This window comes from Astyanax mexicanus, chromosome 9 (assembly GCF_023375975.1).
Source record: "Astyanax mexicanus isolate ESR-SI-001 chromosome 9, AstMex3_surface, whole genome shotgun sequence".
In the NCBI taxonomy this organism is placed as follows: Eukaryota; Metazoa; Chordata; class Actinopteri; order Characiformes; family Acestrorhamphidae; genus Astyanax; species Astyanax mexicanus.
Genome location: NC_064416.1, coordinates 16,383,000 through 16,399,515, shown reverse-complemented (window position 1 = coordinate 16,399,515; position 16,516 = coordinate 16,383,000). Strand labels below are relative to the sequence as shown.

The 16,516-nt window shown below is 38.9% G+C and overlaps 1 protein-coding gene across 3 annotated transcripts in view; it reads left to right on the top strand.

Annotated features, from left to right (window-relative positions):
• Positions 1 to 16,516, top strand: part of LOC103044147 (voltage-dependent calcium channel subunit alpha-2/delta-1) — a 172,238-nt gene that overhangs the window by 142,562 nt on the left and 13,160 nt on the right. For all 3 annotated transcript variants that reach the window (XM_049483429.1, XM_049483427.1, XM_049483428.1), the window contains 9 exons: positions 3,756 to 3,859; positions 5,081 to 5,167; positions 7,018 to 7,085; positions 7,260 to 7,298; positions 7,437 to 7,508; positions 10,142 to 10,294; positions 11,117 to 11,169; positions 11,271 to 11,326; positions 13,601 to 13,727. In XM_049483429.1, coding sequence (XP_049339386.1) covers positions 3,756 to 3,859; positions 5,081 to 5,167; positions 7,018 to 7,085; positions 7,260 to 7,298; positions 7,437 to 7,508; positions 10,142 to 10,294; positions 11,117 to 11,169; positions 11,271 to 11,326; positions 13,601 to 13,727 — 759 coding nt within the window. The remainder of the gene's footprint in view (positions 1 to 3,755; positions 3,860 to 5,080; positions 5,168 to 7,017; positions 7,086 to 7,259; positions 7,299 to 7,436; positions 7,509 to 10,141; positions 10,295 to 11,116; positions 11,170 to 11,270; positions 11,327 to 13,600; positions 13,728 to 16,516) is intronic.

The following is a 16,516-nucleotide window of genomic DNA, read 5'->3' as shown; positions in this document are numbered from 1 at the left end:
TCACCACTAGTGATAGGAGGGCCTGCCTGATTGCCAGATATACCATCATTTGAGTGTTTATGGGATCAGCTGGGTTGGCAGCATCGGCAGTCTACAAGAGTACAAGATCTACTGGCCTATCTGCAACATCTAAGGGCAAATGTGCCACAGGATTCCATATGGAACTTGTATGCCTCCATACTCAACTGGACCTTTTCTTCTTTCCATGATAGAGGCAACCCAACAGGGTAGTAGAGACTACTTTCAAACATTCAAACAAACAGTTTCCCCCAATAAACATATCATTTGACTGTGATATTGTAATTACCTACGTACATCATTATTAAATTCACACCTATAAAGCATAAAAAAAACCCTCTTATTCAGAGTGATTACAGAGGCCCCAAAGATACGTGTACGCTTAGACCCTGGCAAATAATCAGTGGTACAATCAGAAAAACACTGGTGGTGCACCAAAAAAAAATATTTTCTAAGCTATACCCACTGCAAGGGTGATACATAATGCATTGTTGTTTCACTCCCCTCGATACCCATGTAATCATGAAATGACAATGATGTGTTTTTGTGGTAGTGTATTTCTCATCTACTTGCAATCTACCAAGGTTGCTTATTTGCCATCTTTCAACCCCCTGGGTAGTTATTTCCAGTTACAGATGACCAGACTTCTAGCTTGCTCAGTGGGGAGTCATTAAAAGCTAGGGCTTTCCATAATACACCAAACTATTTGCAATATTTCTGGATCTGCACAAGCATGTTTTGAGACACGCCGTCCATGAAATTTAGTATTTCCAGTATACCAAGAAGCAAGTGTCTGATTGCAGTGCTATTAGGAAGGAAGATAAAGGTCACCAGGAACAATACATGATTAGAAATTTAGATTAATATGAGTAACACTTATATATTTATTTTGAAACACATACAAAAGTTTGTAACGTATATTTCAACATTCCAGATGTCTCAGCAGTTCTCAGTGAAAATTCACACAGTTCCTTTAGGTCTTGCAGTAGGGGTGCAGTGTTAATAGTGCGTCCAGTAACATCGTACACATTTTCATTCAGGGATAAGTCTGTTGATGTGGCAAACTCTAGTATCTATGGACCTTATCGTAAACCCTGTGCAAGGCATGTTGCGATGCTCATTGCTATCTTACAACCCTGTCAATAGTCTATTTTCACGCCTTGCGCCCGAACTGTTAAAATAGCATTATTAGAGTTTAGGAATATATTTACACCAATGGGTGTGATGGTCTGGAAGTGAAGTGTGTTCAGGTAAATTTCTGGCGTGTTTCTATTTTGGCGGCAAGAAATACAGTTGTGCCACTGACTGATTAAAACCCTGACAACAGTCAACAGTGCCATGTGCACTGCGCAAACCAAACGTTTAACTCAACGATAAACTGAATGAAGAATAAAATAACATTTGCTGTTCCCTTAAATGAGCTGCTGGTGTACCTTTACAGCTTGAACGTGCAAAGGCGCTGCTCTGTAAGAAACCAAGGCACCAAAGTCCGAGTGTGTCTGCCTCTTAAAGGGAATGACAAGGGACACACTGATTGGTTTCACTTTACGCCCAAAGCACACTCTTGAATAATCACAAGAATTGGAACATGCCTTTTCTGCATTTCGAGCTGCGCAAGCTTTTTTTTTCTGCCCTTTTGCCACCAAACACACAGTGAAACACGCACTATATCCAGCTGCGCCATGAGTAATTGACCAATGCCTTATAGATCCCTAAAATAGGGCCCAAAGGTCATGAGACTTGCTGACCTAAGAGCTTCCCCTGGTTAGCTAAACCAGACTTAACCAGCTCTGCTTCTGCTACCTAGGGTGGTCAGAGCAAGCAGGGACAATGCTGGTAAACAGGAGCCAACAGGGAATGACATACCATAATCGAGAGACATTCCAGGGTCAAAACACAGGCAAAAAGGTACACAGAAATTCCAGGTACACAGAAAAAAGGTTGTAAACAAAGAAACAAACATAGCAAAGAAAATGTGGAAAATGCAGGACGAACCAAATCAATACTCAGCAGTGAGAGAGAGGGCTGAAGGGGTATATATACAGGGGAACACAGGTGAGGCTAATTACACAGATTACTTCCTGGAAGTGCCATGTGCATAATCATGTGATCATGTGTGCAAGTGTAGTCCATGTGTGGTGCGTTCTGGGTAGTGTAGTCCGGTGACTGAAGATCGCAATTAGAGCTTAGTGCGAGGGAGACAGGTACGATTTCAGCACCAGACGTGACGATTGGTTGAGAAAATGTAGGACCTCACTAACATAACATTGGTCTGTCAAAGTGCCTGTAATAAATCCCAAAGACAATCTGACATCATACAAAATTGCACCCCACACCATGACACCATGCCATATAGACAATGTGTTGTGTGACAACAAACCACTGATCTTGGTGCTGACCACAGTGCCTTCACAAACTGATTTATTGGTCGTCTCCACCAAGTCACCAAGTAGAACTCATCACTGAGTCAGTCAGTGTCAGTCTGGTATAACCACCCACCAAGTTTCATTCCTGTAGGTTGATTCCTTCTGGATGCAACAATGTATTTTGTGATGATGATGATGATGGTAGACAGCAGTCTCATGCTCTCTAGGGCGCATAGTTTTATAAGAACCTCTGACAAGCTACCTCAGTCCATATCTCTCCCTCTTATTAACTGCTCTGTGTAACAGTGTCTGAATTCATAAAGGAGGTCCTGTGGTTTACAAGTTTCAGTGCAGCTCTTGGGGTGATTTGACTCATTTTAGCCGTGGTTATTAGCTGTCCTGAGACCAGCAGGGTGATAAACACAACTCTGCTGAGGGGCTGAGTTTGCCTGACTATAATTAATCATTCTGACTGGGTCCAGATACACTGTTGTGGGTGTAACGTTAATAATTTAGCTGTTATATCTTGATGAAAACAGCCGTAACTGATTTTTGTGTGTAATTTTCAAATGATGTGTAAATATACTCGAATGCCTCTGATGGAGCGTAAGTTATGATGTCATTCTAAAATTAGACCCTTTTATTAACATGCTTTCTCTAACTATCTATCTGTCTATATATCTATGTTTTGCTTTCTGTCTGTCTGCATGCTTGTATTTATATCTGTTTATCTTTCGATCTGTCTGTCTGTCTGCCTGCGTTCCTGGCTGTACCATTCTGTGTCTTTCTATCTGTCTCTATGCTTGTATTTATATGTTTATCTTTCTGTCTGTCTGTCTCTTTGTATTTCTGTCTGGATCTCTATCTGTCTATCTGTTTCTCTGTCTGTATCTCTGCCTGTCTGTCTGTCTTTCTGTCTATCTATATGTCTGTCTCTCTGCATACATGTATGTATATCTGCCTATCTGTCTTTATGTCTATCTGTTTCTGACTGTCTGTATCTGTGCCTGCCTGTCTGTCTGTCTCTATCTTTCTGTCTGTCTATCTATCTATCTGTCTGTCTTTCTGTATATATGTATGTATCTCTGTATGTCTGTCTGTCTGTCTTTTTGTCTGTTTCTGTAAATCTTTTTGTGTAAATCTGTTTCTGTCCATTTGTTTCTGTCAATGTATTTCTGTCTGTCTGTCTGTCTGTATATTTGTATGTATATTTGCCCGTCTGTCTGTCTGTCTGTCTGTCTATCTATCTATCTATCTATCTATCTATCTATCTATCTGTGTATCTGTGTATATGCGTGTGTCTCTGTCTGTCTGTCTGTCTGTCTGCTTATCTGTCTATAAATTTCTATCGGCTGTCTGTCTGTCTATCAGTGGTGGAGAGGAGTGGACGGAAAATGCAGAAACCTTCGACTCCAGCTTTTACAAGAGGAGTTTAGACAATGACATCTACATCTTCACTGCCCCCTATCTCAACAGTAAGCCCCCCGTACATATGTTTTATCTAGTTTACAGCAGTACACGTAAGTGTGTGTGTGTGTGTGTGTGTGTGTGTGTGTGCATGACTACTATCTGACCACTCTTTTGGTAGGTTTTCCATCTTTTTGGCATGCTGTTGTAAGAACACAGCTGTTCTTCTATTTGATGCACACATACACATGCGCACACACACACACACATGCGCACACACACACATCTCCTTCCAAGAAAGTCTACATTACTTAGGGATTTCCAAGGAATGAGTATTCCTCACCTGCATACTTGTGTGGTCTAGAGCACTCTCTCTCACACACACACACACACATGTTCTTACACACACTTACACACAGTGCAACACATGGCTCTAAAGACCAAGCCTAGAAACACGAGTGCAGGGATGTGTTAAGCCTCGTTTTTGGAGCTTTTATGCTGATTTCTAAAGCAGACACAGAAACTCGATCCTAAATCCTTTGTGAAGGTTGTGTGCACCTTTGGCAGTGAAAGTTTACTGATCAGCCAAATAATGGCTTCTTGTTCGGGACTTTCAGTTTGTAGACCCGCACAGAAATCTGATATATGGCTGAATAGATGCATATATCATACAGGATTGGACATAGTTAAAATATGTGAATAATATATGTACATCCAGATTTTATACACATAGAGTATGTATGATAGATTGGTCACAGGTGCATAATATATGACACATACATGCAGTATATTGCAGTAACTTTGGACAATACATTTATACCTTATATATTTAACATATATGTATAAGCATAGAAATATATTAAAGATATGTATAATCTACTGTATATTGACGCTGTTTTGCATTCATTATTTATTTATTTTTTTTCACTTTTTGACATTTGGCAGTTGTTCTTCACATTTCTATAAATTTCATGATGAATGGAACAATAGAAACGCTCCAAAATAGCTTACAATGAAATATTTTACATTGACATTTATTGAACGTTATAATGGGCTTTTTTCTTCTGATGTAAAATTGCTATTTTGGACTTTGGAGATAAGAGGTTTTTGTGTAACAGTGAAGATTTTCAGTGACATATACGTAGTTATGTGTTATACATGCATCTTTAAAACTGTGCAACAGTATGCTATATATTACATTATATTTGCTAAAATGGTCCATTGGCATAAATGTCACATATATTTCAAAATTTAACTAATATAATTCCATATTACCTCCCTTTAAACAGAGAGCCGGGAGTCCAGCTACGAGTCTGGTATTCTGGTCAGTAAAGCTGTGGAACTGGACTTCAGAGGGGTTAAACTCAAACCAGCTGGTGAGCATGTAAAAAGAAAAAAATACTGATCAGTTCATATTTGATTTAGTTCAACTTTATATCCTATGAGGTCTTGTATTACAACACAGGTAATGCCTTAAGAAGAATTAAAGAGCTTTTTGTAAATGATATATTACCCTAGGAATATGGATGCAATGCCCAAAATGATAATTCCCACTTTGTTGTGGCTAATCCCAATTGATTGTGTTAGCTTGTTGGATTCCTGAAAAAAAATTATCATTGCTCAACATTTTAAGATGAGTTCCAGCTGCCCCAAACATCAATAGAATATTGCAATCTGGTTGAATTTAAAATGTGAAGATGGGCGACAAAATTTTACGTCAGGAAAAACGTCTGACTTAATTGTCAATTTGGCTGAACATTGATGTATCCAAGTTTTTAAGTCATGCTGTTAAGTATCCCAAAACTATCGTTGTACAAATGCCTCATGCCAATGACATGTTGATGTTAAATAATAGCATTTAGACATGTATGTCTTTTAAATTTCATTATGTTAAAATCCACACAATGTAAAAGTTGTAATGTTGTTAGATAGTTAATAGTGATGACAATTGATGTGGATCATTTGTTGGTTTAAATGTGCTATTGTTAAGGCATTTATGTTTCAAACGTCACGTCAACATCATAATGTAAATAAATATAATAAAATACCGACATTTAGTTGTTTACGGTGGCCAAGAAAGCTCAACGCACTGCAAATTGGGCTGTAAAAAGGGCTGCAAATACAGAAACAAGCTACAAATACAGCCAAAAAACAACGGAATTTAGTCACAACACAACAGAATTTTCTCGGGGGACCCTAAATGATGCTGTTCCCCTAAGCTACGTCTTCAAAAATTATTAGTAAAGCAGCACTTTTAATATTCATACGATGGTGGTAATCACAGTTAATAAACATAACTTACTTTTCAGAAGTTTAGTGGCCCCTAACAGTCCTCTGTACAAACAGCAGAGTCTGAGATGTTACTGAAGACGAAGCTTAGGGGTACAGCATCATTTAGGTTCCCCCAGGAAAATTCATTTGTATTGTCACTGACTTCCTTTGTGTTGTGGCTGTATTTGCCATCCATTTTCTATTTGCAGCATATTTTTGTATTTGCAGTGCATATCTCTATTGCACCTGTATTGCCATTTTGATGGATGTGTTTTGTAGCTCTTTTTTTTCTTGGCCAGTGTAGTTGTGACATATTGAGATTAAAACCCAGTTTGACAGTTAATTTGTTAGTATCCAATGATCTTCTGATGTCAAAATATCAGTGTCTGCTAGCGTAGTTCAATTGAAATGCTCCAAATGTACTGAGAACAAAAGATTTTTATAGCACATGGATTATTGATTCATTTGATATAGCTAAGGCAACTAAACCATACTGACAATGATATATGAATATAACATCCGGAGTTATATTCTTCCAACAGACTAGATGGTAAATTGTGGTGTTATCCACTATTCTCTTCATTCCAGTGAGTGATTTCTTAATAGGAACATAAATGCCATCCGATACCCACCAACATTAATAATATATTTTGTATTATTTCTAGTTGTATTGCTATTTTTGGTATTTCCATTACTGTATAATTACTAGTAATTATATACAGGTACATTGACTGCTGATAGACCCTTAAAATCACAACCCACTGTGAAGCCACTACCCACTGCTTCTACTCAACACCCAGAGCATAGCCTACACAGACACGCTAGCCTAGGTGCTCGTGTTCCTTATAACACGTTCTGAGTGTTCTGAACATTACTGTCACTTCTCATGTCCGTGTACGAGTGGTCCAGTAATGCTCCAGACAGTGCGTTTGATGAGTAACATGTTCTTTTGCAGTGGTGGGAGTCAAACTCAATGTGTCCGCCTGGATGAACAGCTTCATGAACGCTACCATGAAGATAAACGTAAGAGAAACAGCTCCCCTTATCTGAACATGTGGAAGCCATTTACGTACAGGCTCTCTAGACGGACTGATATTGCAGTCTGGAAGCAGAGAAGGCTTGACTCACTCTAATAAATGATGCAAAGCCCGTTTGGTGAATTCTCAGTTTTCATCTCTCACGATTTCCTCCCTGCAGTGCAAAGATGAGATCTGCGGCTGCCTCAGGAATGATAAGGTACCGGCCCGTCTGCCCGCAGTGCATGCTTTACTACAGCATTAAACATTAGGCCTGTAATGGATCAGAATTCTGCGCTTTGCTTTAGGTGTTTTTCTGACTTTTTTTTTTTTTTTCGTCGTTTCAACTCTTGGTCAGCACGTGGACTGTGTGATTCTGGACGACGGGGGCTTCCTGCTCATGTCCAATCAGGAAGAGTACATCACACAGGTCAGAGGCCTAACACTCACACCAGAGCTTCACTCTTCACTGTCAAAGAGAATTTGTAGGGATGCTGAAGAAGATGACGTAGTGGATGGCAGCTTAAAACATCACTTCGGCCAAAAATTGAATTTACACAATGTACCCTTATCCAAAATGTAGTGGAAGAGCCAGGACATTCAGATTTATACAACATTTCCTGTAGCATAAATGTATGTGATTATCTAACAAATTCTCTGAAGACTAAGACGTTTCCAGTTTCCAGGGTTTCCTTTTTAATTTTTGGACCTTTAATAACTATCAACTTCTATTTGCTTGTAGATACAATACCCATAGGCCTTAATTGAAGATCTGTAAGAACAGAGATAAAAAAATAAATAATTAGCAATGCTTTAATGTTACCCCCATGTTTGTTTTAAACAGTATAATATTGCATTTTGTTGTTTTCCAATTAACTTCACATTCATGTAAAATACCACAATTTGGATACACACCTGATCTTGTACCACTACGTTCACACAGCAGGTAAACGTGGCCCATATCTAATCTGCTTTTTGTATGGCTGTAAAAACAACAAAAACACATTGAATCTAACATTTTCAATTCCAAATTTGGTCATTTAAATGTATATATATATATGGTATGTGTGGATATATCTGATTCTCAGCAATGCAAACTATCATTCATGACACTTTTACATCAAACAGAATGAAAAAAGACTTTTAATAAAAGAGAATGTGATTGTGAGTAGAAAGAAAATGGACAGTAGCAGTGAGTTGAATACGTAAATGGTGTGAAAATAAGATAACAGAGCTTTAAAATATTTCTTTCAATAATATAAGCAGACTTGTGTTGCAGCTTAGTGGTGTTTCTAATGAATTTGCCAAATTTGTGTACAGATCACCGCTGCGGTGTCAAAGGAGATAAAAAAATAACAAGTACTTTTTTAAAACAGTGAGCTGGAGTGATAACCCACCTATCAGTCTGAGCTCATACATAACTCTTGAGATTCCGATTTATTATTCTGCATTTAAGTGAAATGTAATGTGAAGCATGTGTAGTGTAATCCATTCAGACATATATCAGACTGTGTGAACAGGCTAAACTAAATATCTGATTTGGTCAGAAAATTGGATTTGGGCCACTTTTACCTGCTGTGTGAACATAGCCATGTTAGATTAGACATGTTCACACAGCCTGAAAAAAAAATCAGATCTGTGTCACAATATTGAAAAATCTGATTTAAGACACTTTAGCCTGGTATATCAACATAGCCAAAGATTACTGCAGATCGTCTCATGTGGTTTCCAAATTAGATAAGGCACTGATTCGGATCAGTAGGAACAGGGCAACTAAATACAAAAGATGGTCATGACAACACAGGTGAATTCACACAGTGGGAGAAACTGGCCCAGAAGGCAGAAAAGCAGCAGCACCCAGCCTCAAACACTCAAAGAGAATTAAACAGAAAGCAAGTTCAGGACGTGGGAAAGAGAAGAGAAGAAGGACAGAAAAAGGAATAAAGAGTTTAAAATAATTTTTAATCTAGTGGAATCTAATGGAATTTGTTAAGACATATTACAATAATAATAATTATATACCCATAGGTAGTATGTAAACAGGGTACAAAGCAACAAAAAGTAGCAAAAAATCGTGAAATTAAGAAACGGATGATAAAAATATGGGTTTTTATGAATATTGCCCACTGTCAACAATTCCTTTTTATTATTTTATATATATCACAGGCAAAAAAAAGATATATATATATATATATATATATATATATATATATATATATATATACAGTATGTTTTCAGATCTGTTACTTGTGGCTTAACATGGCCAGACATTTAAGCTTATTCTATTTGTGAACTCCTTTTGCTTCTAAATATGAAAACCTTGGACACAAAAAAATGTCTTGGCTAATCGGCTACGTTTGAGCTGATGAGACAATTGTGCACATTTGCTCTTCCACCCAACTGTCATTTTAAGGCCTGAACACACGCAGCTATCTGGCAGTGATGCTGGGAAAGATCTCGCTGTTGCATCGTAAGTGAGAGGATTCACTTAGTCATTCCCATTTTATTGTTTAATATTGCAGTAATCACAGCATCTATCAAACACTCACATGATCTACGGCAGCATTGAAGAAGATAAGCTGGAATGGAATTTAGATGGGAATCACGTAAATTACCGCAGTGTGTGTGTGTGTGGCTGCAGTGTGACTGCAGTGCGTCATGCTCAGTGCACTCGGCTGCCTCCTTTTGCACATGTATCTTCAGATTGTTGCAAAACATATTATGGATCGAATTATCAGGTTTTATTAATATGTCCAGATCTATAGATTTTTTTGAATACTGACACTAACCTCGATTCTCTCTAAGATAAAAGTGAAGAACAAAGTAAGGCCCAGCTTTATGATAAGTGTCTCTAATAACTGTGTAGTAGTTACACATTAACAATACATGTAATAACATTGTAACTATGGGTAAAGTACACATTGACCTTGTGACTGTGTTCTATGACAGAAATACTGGTGTGTGTTTTATGTGAAATGTAAGACTTCTGTGTGTGTGTGTGTGTGTGTGTGTGTGTGTGTGTGTGTGTGTGTGTGTGTGTGTGTGTGTGTGTGCCCTGTTCAGATAGGTCAGTTTTTCGGTGAGGTGGATCCTGTGCTGATGATCAGTCTGGTGAACACTTCACTTTACTCGTTCAATAAAACCTACGACTATCAGTCTGTGTGTGATCCTGAGAGGGAAACCAAAGCTGCTTCTGGACCCAGATCTGTATATGTGGTAAGACAGTGTGTGTGCGTGTGTGTCGTGCGTGTGTGTCGTGCGTGTGTCGTGCGTGTGTGTGCGTGTGTGTGCGTGTGTGTGCGTGTGTGTGCGTGTGTGTGCGTGTGTTTGTGCGTGTGTTTGTGCGTGTGTTTGTGCGTGTGTTTGTGCGTGTGTTTGTGCGTGTGTTTGTGCGTGTGTTTGTGTGTTTGTGTGTTTGTGTGTTTATATACAGCTCTGGAAAATAACTGAGTTTCTTTGATTTTACCAAATTGAAAACCTCTGTAATATAAACAAGAGGAAGATGGATGATCACAAGCCATCAAACCAAGCTGAACTGCTTGAATTTATCCAAAAGCAGTGTGTAAGACTGGTGGAGGAGAACATGCGAAGATGCATGAAAACTGTAAATAAAAACCAGGGTTATTCCACCAAATATTGATTTTTCTGAACTCTTAAAACTTTATGAATATGAACTTGTTTTCTTTGCATTATTTGAGGTCTGAAAGCTCTGTATATTTTTTTGTTATTTCATCCATTTCTCTTTTTTTTTTTTTTTTACAAATAAATGCTTTAAAATACAATATGTTTATTTGGAATTAGAAAGAAATGTTGTCTGTAGTTTACAGAATAAAACAACTATGTTAATTTTACTCAAACGTATATCTATAAATAGCTAAATCAGAGAAACTGATTCAGAAAGTGAAGTGGTCTCTTAATTTATTCTAGAGCTGAATGTGCACTTCTTGCAATATTTCGGCATTTGTGTAAGTGCATGTTCATATCCATCAGAGTTTGGTACTTATGTTTTTGTGTGTGTATGTGTGTGTGTTGTTCCAGCCTACTATCGCAGACATGCTAAGCGTGGGCTGGTGGGCCTCCACTGCGGCCTGGTAAGAGGACCTGTGTGGTCTCCTCACTCTTATCTAATCTGATGCAGCAGATTAATAAAGGCTGTGTGTGATGGGCTGTGTAATTGCTCTCTTTTCCTCAGGTCGATGCTGCAGCACCTCCTACTCACCCTCACTTACCCCAGCTTCCTTGAGGCAGGTAGGTACAGACTCACTGCCAGGGAAGGCTATTGGATACTTTCTACTTGTATTTGGTGCATTTCTGTGAGGATTTGATTGCATTCAGTGGCAAGAACATTAGTGATAAAGTAGATCCATTATCCATTATGGACGTCTCATAGTTGCTTAAACATTCAGTTTACATTTACTTGTATGTTTATTAAATGGAGCTGAACTTTAATGTGAAATTAAATGTTAAATGTAACCCTACACATTTACATTTACATTTATGCCATTTGGCTGGCACTCTTATCCAGATTGACTTACATGGCTGTTTCTATTATAGAGATTCATATTATAGCCAATACAGTGTTAGGAGTCTTGCCCAAGGACTCTTATTGGTGTATCACAGTATAGTCACCCAGACCAGGAATTGAACCCCAGTCTCACACATGAAGTGGTCACAAGCTCACAAACAGGCAGTGGTGTTATCCACTGCACCACACCAACCACCACTACATCACTACACCTAAACCCAACCAAAACCCTAATCATAACATTTTTAAGGTTAGGTTTAGGATTAGATTTAAAGTTTAGGTTAAGGATTATGGTTAGGGTTGGGTTTAGGTTTTAGGGTTGATTCATGGTTGAGATTTGTCTTAAAGCTCACCTTCCGTCGTTTTTTCTTTCATTTTAAAATGTCTAGTTGTGGTCTCTAGTATGAATGAATGACATGTGAGCCGTTTTTGTAAAAAAAAAAGTGCTCAGGTGTCTCTGTATAGCTCTTTTTTAATGGACTGTTTTAGGGGTGTGTCCAAAATGACCGGATTCCAGCTTTGCTCATGAATATTCATACATGCAAACAGCATGCAAATATCTCTCCTCTGATTGGCTAGGAGCACTGCGACGCCCCTCCACCGCTCTGCCGCTCACTGCCTCCCACCTCCTAACTGATGAGCGGTGATGTTGCGTCGCTTCAGCTCCGCCTTTGGGAGTTTCTCGAGCCAAGGTGGGCTGGTCTGTGAGTTTCTGCCTAAGTAGGCAGAAAGATAATTCAAAATTCACCCGTTTTTCGGAGGGGGGGAGGGGGGATTTCTTTGCTTAGCTCCTGCAGACAATGGGGGCTGCAAAACAGTTTAATGTGCAGGTGTACACATTCAACTCGGAGAAACCTACTGTATTCCACAAAAAAACAAGAAAAATCGGATTTTCGCGGAAGGTGACCTTTAAGGTTACTGTCACAGCTTAGCCCATGTCTGTCTTGTGTTTCTCCCTCATTTGGTCCCTTGTGCTCCTGCCCTCTGTTTACCTGTCATGTGTTTCCCAGCCATGTGCTATTTTTGTGTTTTGGTCCTGTCTCCGCCCTAACCCCACCCTGTCATCAGTTATTTGTAACCCCGCCCCCTCTTGATTGATCCTCAGGTGTTTCCTGTTCCCTCCTCATGTATATAAGCCCCTTTGTTTCAAGTCTTTTTTGTCTAGTCTCTTGTGTGATACCTTGCTGTGTGTCTGTCAGGTTGGTTTTTGTTTCTAGAGTTACTGTTTTTTTAGTTTTGATTATACTTTAATCTCATCTTTGTTATTTTAGTTATTTCAGTCTTGTATTTTTGTCTTGCGTTTACCCGTGTTTGTTTTCTGTCTATTTTCAGTGAAGCTTTGGTTTATGTTTGTTAGTTTGTTTGTTAGTTTGTTTCAGTTTGTTTATTTAATAAATTATATATTCTGCACTTATGTCCATTCCCTAACTTACGTAACAGTTACACTTGGGTTTAATGTTAGTATCTATAGAGAATCATTTACATTCAATTAGGAGTTAAGTTGCATTTAATAGACATTCAGTTAAATGTTGAGTTAAGCATCTATGAGTCTTCTATAATGGACCATTCAAATAAAGATGTACATTAAAGTAAGTTGTACATAGCAAGCTACTATAAAAGTATATTGTTTATTATGATGAATTGACCAATAGAAATACTACAAAATGACAGCATTCATTGGCCTCACAACCATTGTCATTAATGGGAACAGTAACTTTGCTTATTATTTAATCATTTCCCTTTTTAAAGTCACTAAATTGGCTTTATATATGGTCCTTCATGCATTAGGTAAGATGGTACCATCCCACTCCACTTCATTTTTCTCTTTTCTAAGTTAGATTTTCTCTATTTTCTCATTGAGCAAAAAAGAAAAAAAAAATTCTTTATTTTTCCCCCTAAAAATGACTTGCATTTTATATTTTTCATTGACTTCCATTGAAATATCCTTTCCTTATCTTGTGCTGTTGACCAAATATACATTTGTGGGGTTTTTTCAGCTTATTCGGAGGAGGACACCTCTGATGCGTATTCCAAAGAAAGCTGTATAACAGAGCAGACTCAGTACTTCTTTGAGAATGATAACAGGTCATTCCAAGGTGTGCTGGACTGTGGAAACTGCTCCAGGTGAGGTTCTCAACACCAGTGTGTTCCTGTGCTTTATGCCTCTGTGTCTTTATGTCTTTATTTTTGTGTGTATGGATGTGTGTGTGTGTGTGTGTGTGTGTATGAGTGTGGGTTGTGAGATGATGTCATGCTCATACCCCTCCTTTTTGCTTTCCTGGATAATTGCTCATCTCAGTAAGTCGTCTCTCAGCGGAGTCTTTTGGAGCAGGGCGAGTTTTCCTGCTCTTCTTTCCTCGCTCTCTCTTTTCCTCTTTCCATGTTCGGCTCCCTGTGCTTCCCTCTTTTCCTCTCTTTCTGCCTCCCTCTCTCCGGCCGAGCCCCCGATCCATTGATGTGTCCGACGTCCCGCCGGCCGTAAATCCTGCCGTGGGCCGCTGCGACGGAGCCCCGGTACAGTGAGAGGCGTCTGGAGGGTTGGGCCCGGCGCGAGCAGCGGCCTTTACGAGCCCCACGTGTGACTCTGCGGACGATAGTTTTTCTTCTATGTTAACTACTTTAGACATGTAAAGTTTAACGAGAGCCATAAAGAGAAATCCATTTGTGCGATCGCAGGACCACGGGCCACTCTTTCAGAGTGTGTAACTCAATATCACACACACACACGCACACACACACACACACACACATATCAGTGCCCCCAGTTCAGGCCTGAGGAATGTGGCTCTCAGAGATGTGAAGGAAACCTGCAAAGGAATGATGGAGGAGAACCTAGAAAATCTGAATTTCAAAAAGGTGATTTTAACCCCTTAAACTCTAAGGGTCCCTTGTGTGGTATCTTTATTTCTTTATTTATTTAAACAGTAGTTCCACTGTAAAACAAATGTAAAATATAACTCAAAATAATCAATTAACTCAATACAGAGCCTTATTTTAAATTGATTCAACTTAGTTTAGTCAGATAATCTCCCAACAACCCAACAACATGTTAGGTTTGGTTAAGAGTACCAACTGAGTTGAGACTACATTTGAAACTGATTAAATACTGTGCATGTTTAGTCTGTGGCTTATCCGCATTAATGTGTTTATGTAATTTTTCGTTTTTTTTTTTTTTTTTAGCCCTCCATCTCCCCCAATCATCTGCAGGCAGTTATGGTGTTGCACCACTGTAGATTTGTGAAGCCATGTACATGTCTCTATTCAAGAAAGAACGAAAAGTTACATTTTCACAGAGTTGTGTTTATATGTAGTGTAATTTCACAGTTCTAGAGTGGCCCTACAGTGTAACTGCTGCTTTTTAAGAGTGAGGAGATCCTATGTTAGAATCCTAGCAAGGATTTAGCACTCTATTAAATAGTGGAAATAAACCATTAAGTAAACATACTAATAGTGCCATCTATCCATCCAGAGAGAGAAGGCACAATTGTGTAGTTCTGGTTCTAGATACTGTTAACCATTTTCAGAACCAGGGTTAAAAAGTGAATATAGCCATGCGTTGGCTCATGCATACCATGCATCAATCTAAAGCATGCACGTCTTGTGTTTTGGCTGAACTTCAGATAAAACAAAAAAAAAACATCAACAAAAAAAAAAAAAAACAATTGCTGCCTCTCCTGGACTATGGTTGGTCTTTCATATGCAGGAGATCAGGTTATCTAAGTGCAGCTGAAGCACAGTCCCTCCCCCTCTCTTCACCGCTCCTGCTCTCAGGAATAAAGCATTCTTCAGCGGCCAGGCAGGCACAAGGGTGCTTCTGAGTTTGGAGCACCCTCATTTAGATGGCGGGATATGTAGTGCTCCCTTCTTTTCTTTCTGATGCTCATAACTATGTGTGTATGTGTGTGTGTTTGCAGGTGCAAGTGTGTTGTAGGTCTCTGTGTGTCTGTGTATGTGTGTTTATATTTTTGTACATTTTAAGAACAAAAATTTGCTTTTAAGTGGCCCTACTGTCTAAGTGTTGGGCTTATCATTGATATATTGGAGGTTTGAGCCATGGTGATGCCACGTCATTCATGACCAGGAATCTCAGAGAGCTCACAATTGGCCACATTCTCTCTTTCCCCATAACTTAGCATGATGCTAGTTAGTTAGAGCTCTCCTACAAGAACCTCCAGCTTTCCAGGGACACTACATTTGTGGCTGGATTTATGTGAATTGGAAGAAGCCCATTCTGTCTTTTATTCTCCCTTTACAATAGTAGCCTCCAGATGGGTCAAGTCCTGACTAGTGGGTGGGAAGACCTTTGTTAGCTTAACCATCTCCAAAGCTCTTCTCAAAAAAAAAAAAAAAAAAAAAAAAACAATCTCCTCTTCTCAACCAACACCTAGTTAATCTAGGAAGTCCTTCATTAACTTAACCATGTTAAAAGCTCTCTTCAAAGAAGACCAGGATTTCCTGTTCCCATCCAACACATACTTTATCTAGTCAGTTCTTAATTTGCCTAATCATCTCCAACACTCTTCTAAAGGAAGGCCAAGATTTCCTAATGTGTGCAGGCCTTCCTGGAATGTATAGTATATCGAATTACCACACTTAGTGGACAATAAGTGCAGTGGGTGGTAATGAAAATTATCATAACCAGTCAATTTTGGCTAGAACCCTCAGTGCAAATACAGTACAACGACTTCCAGACACTCCCCTTTGGTAAAAGACTCAGGATCATCAAAACCAGCACAACACGTCACACTAACAGCTTCTTCCCCAGAGCTGTAGCGCTCCTTAACCACAGTTAGTCACCTCGCATTTTACCCTATTAAATAATTGCAAACAATACTGATGCATGTTGCTCTGTTGCATTATGATTAGTTGCACAGGTGTACAGATTCAATAGTGTGGTTCCTGTATAAATATCT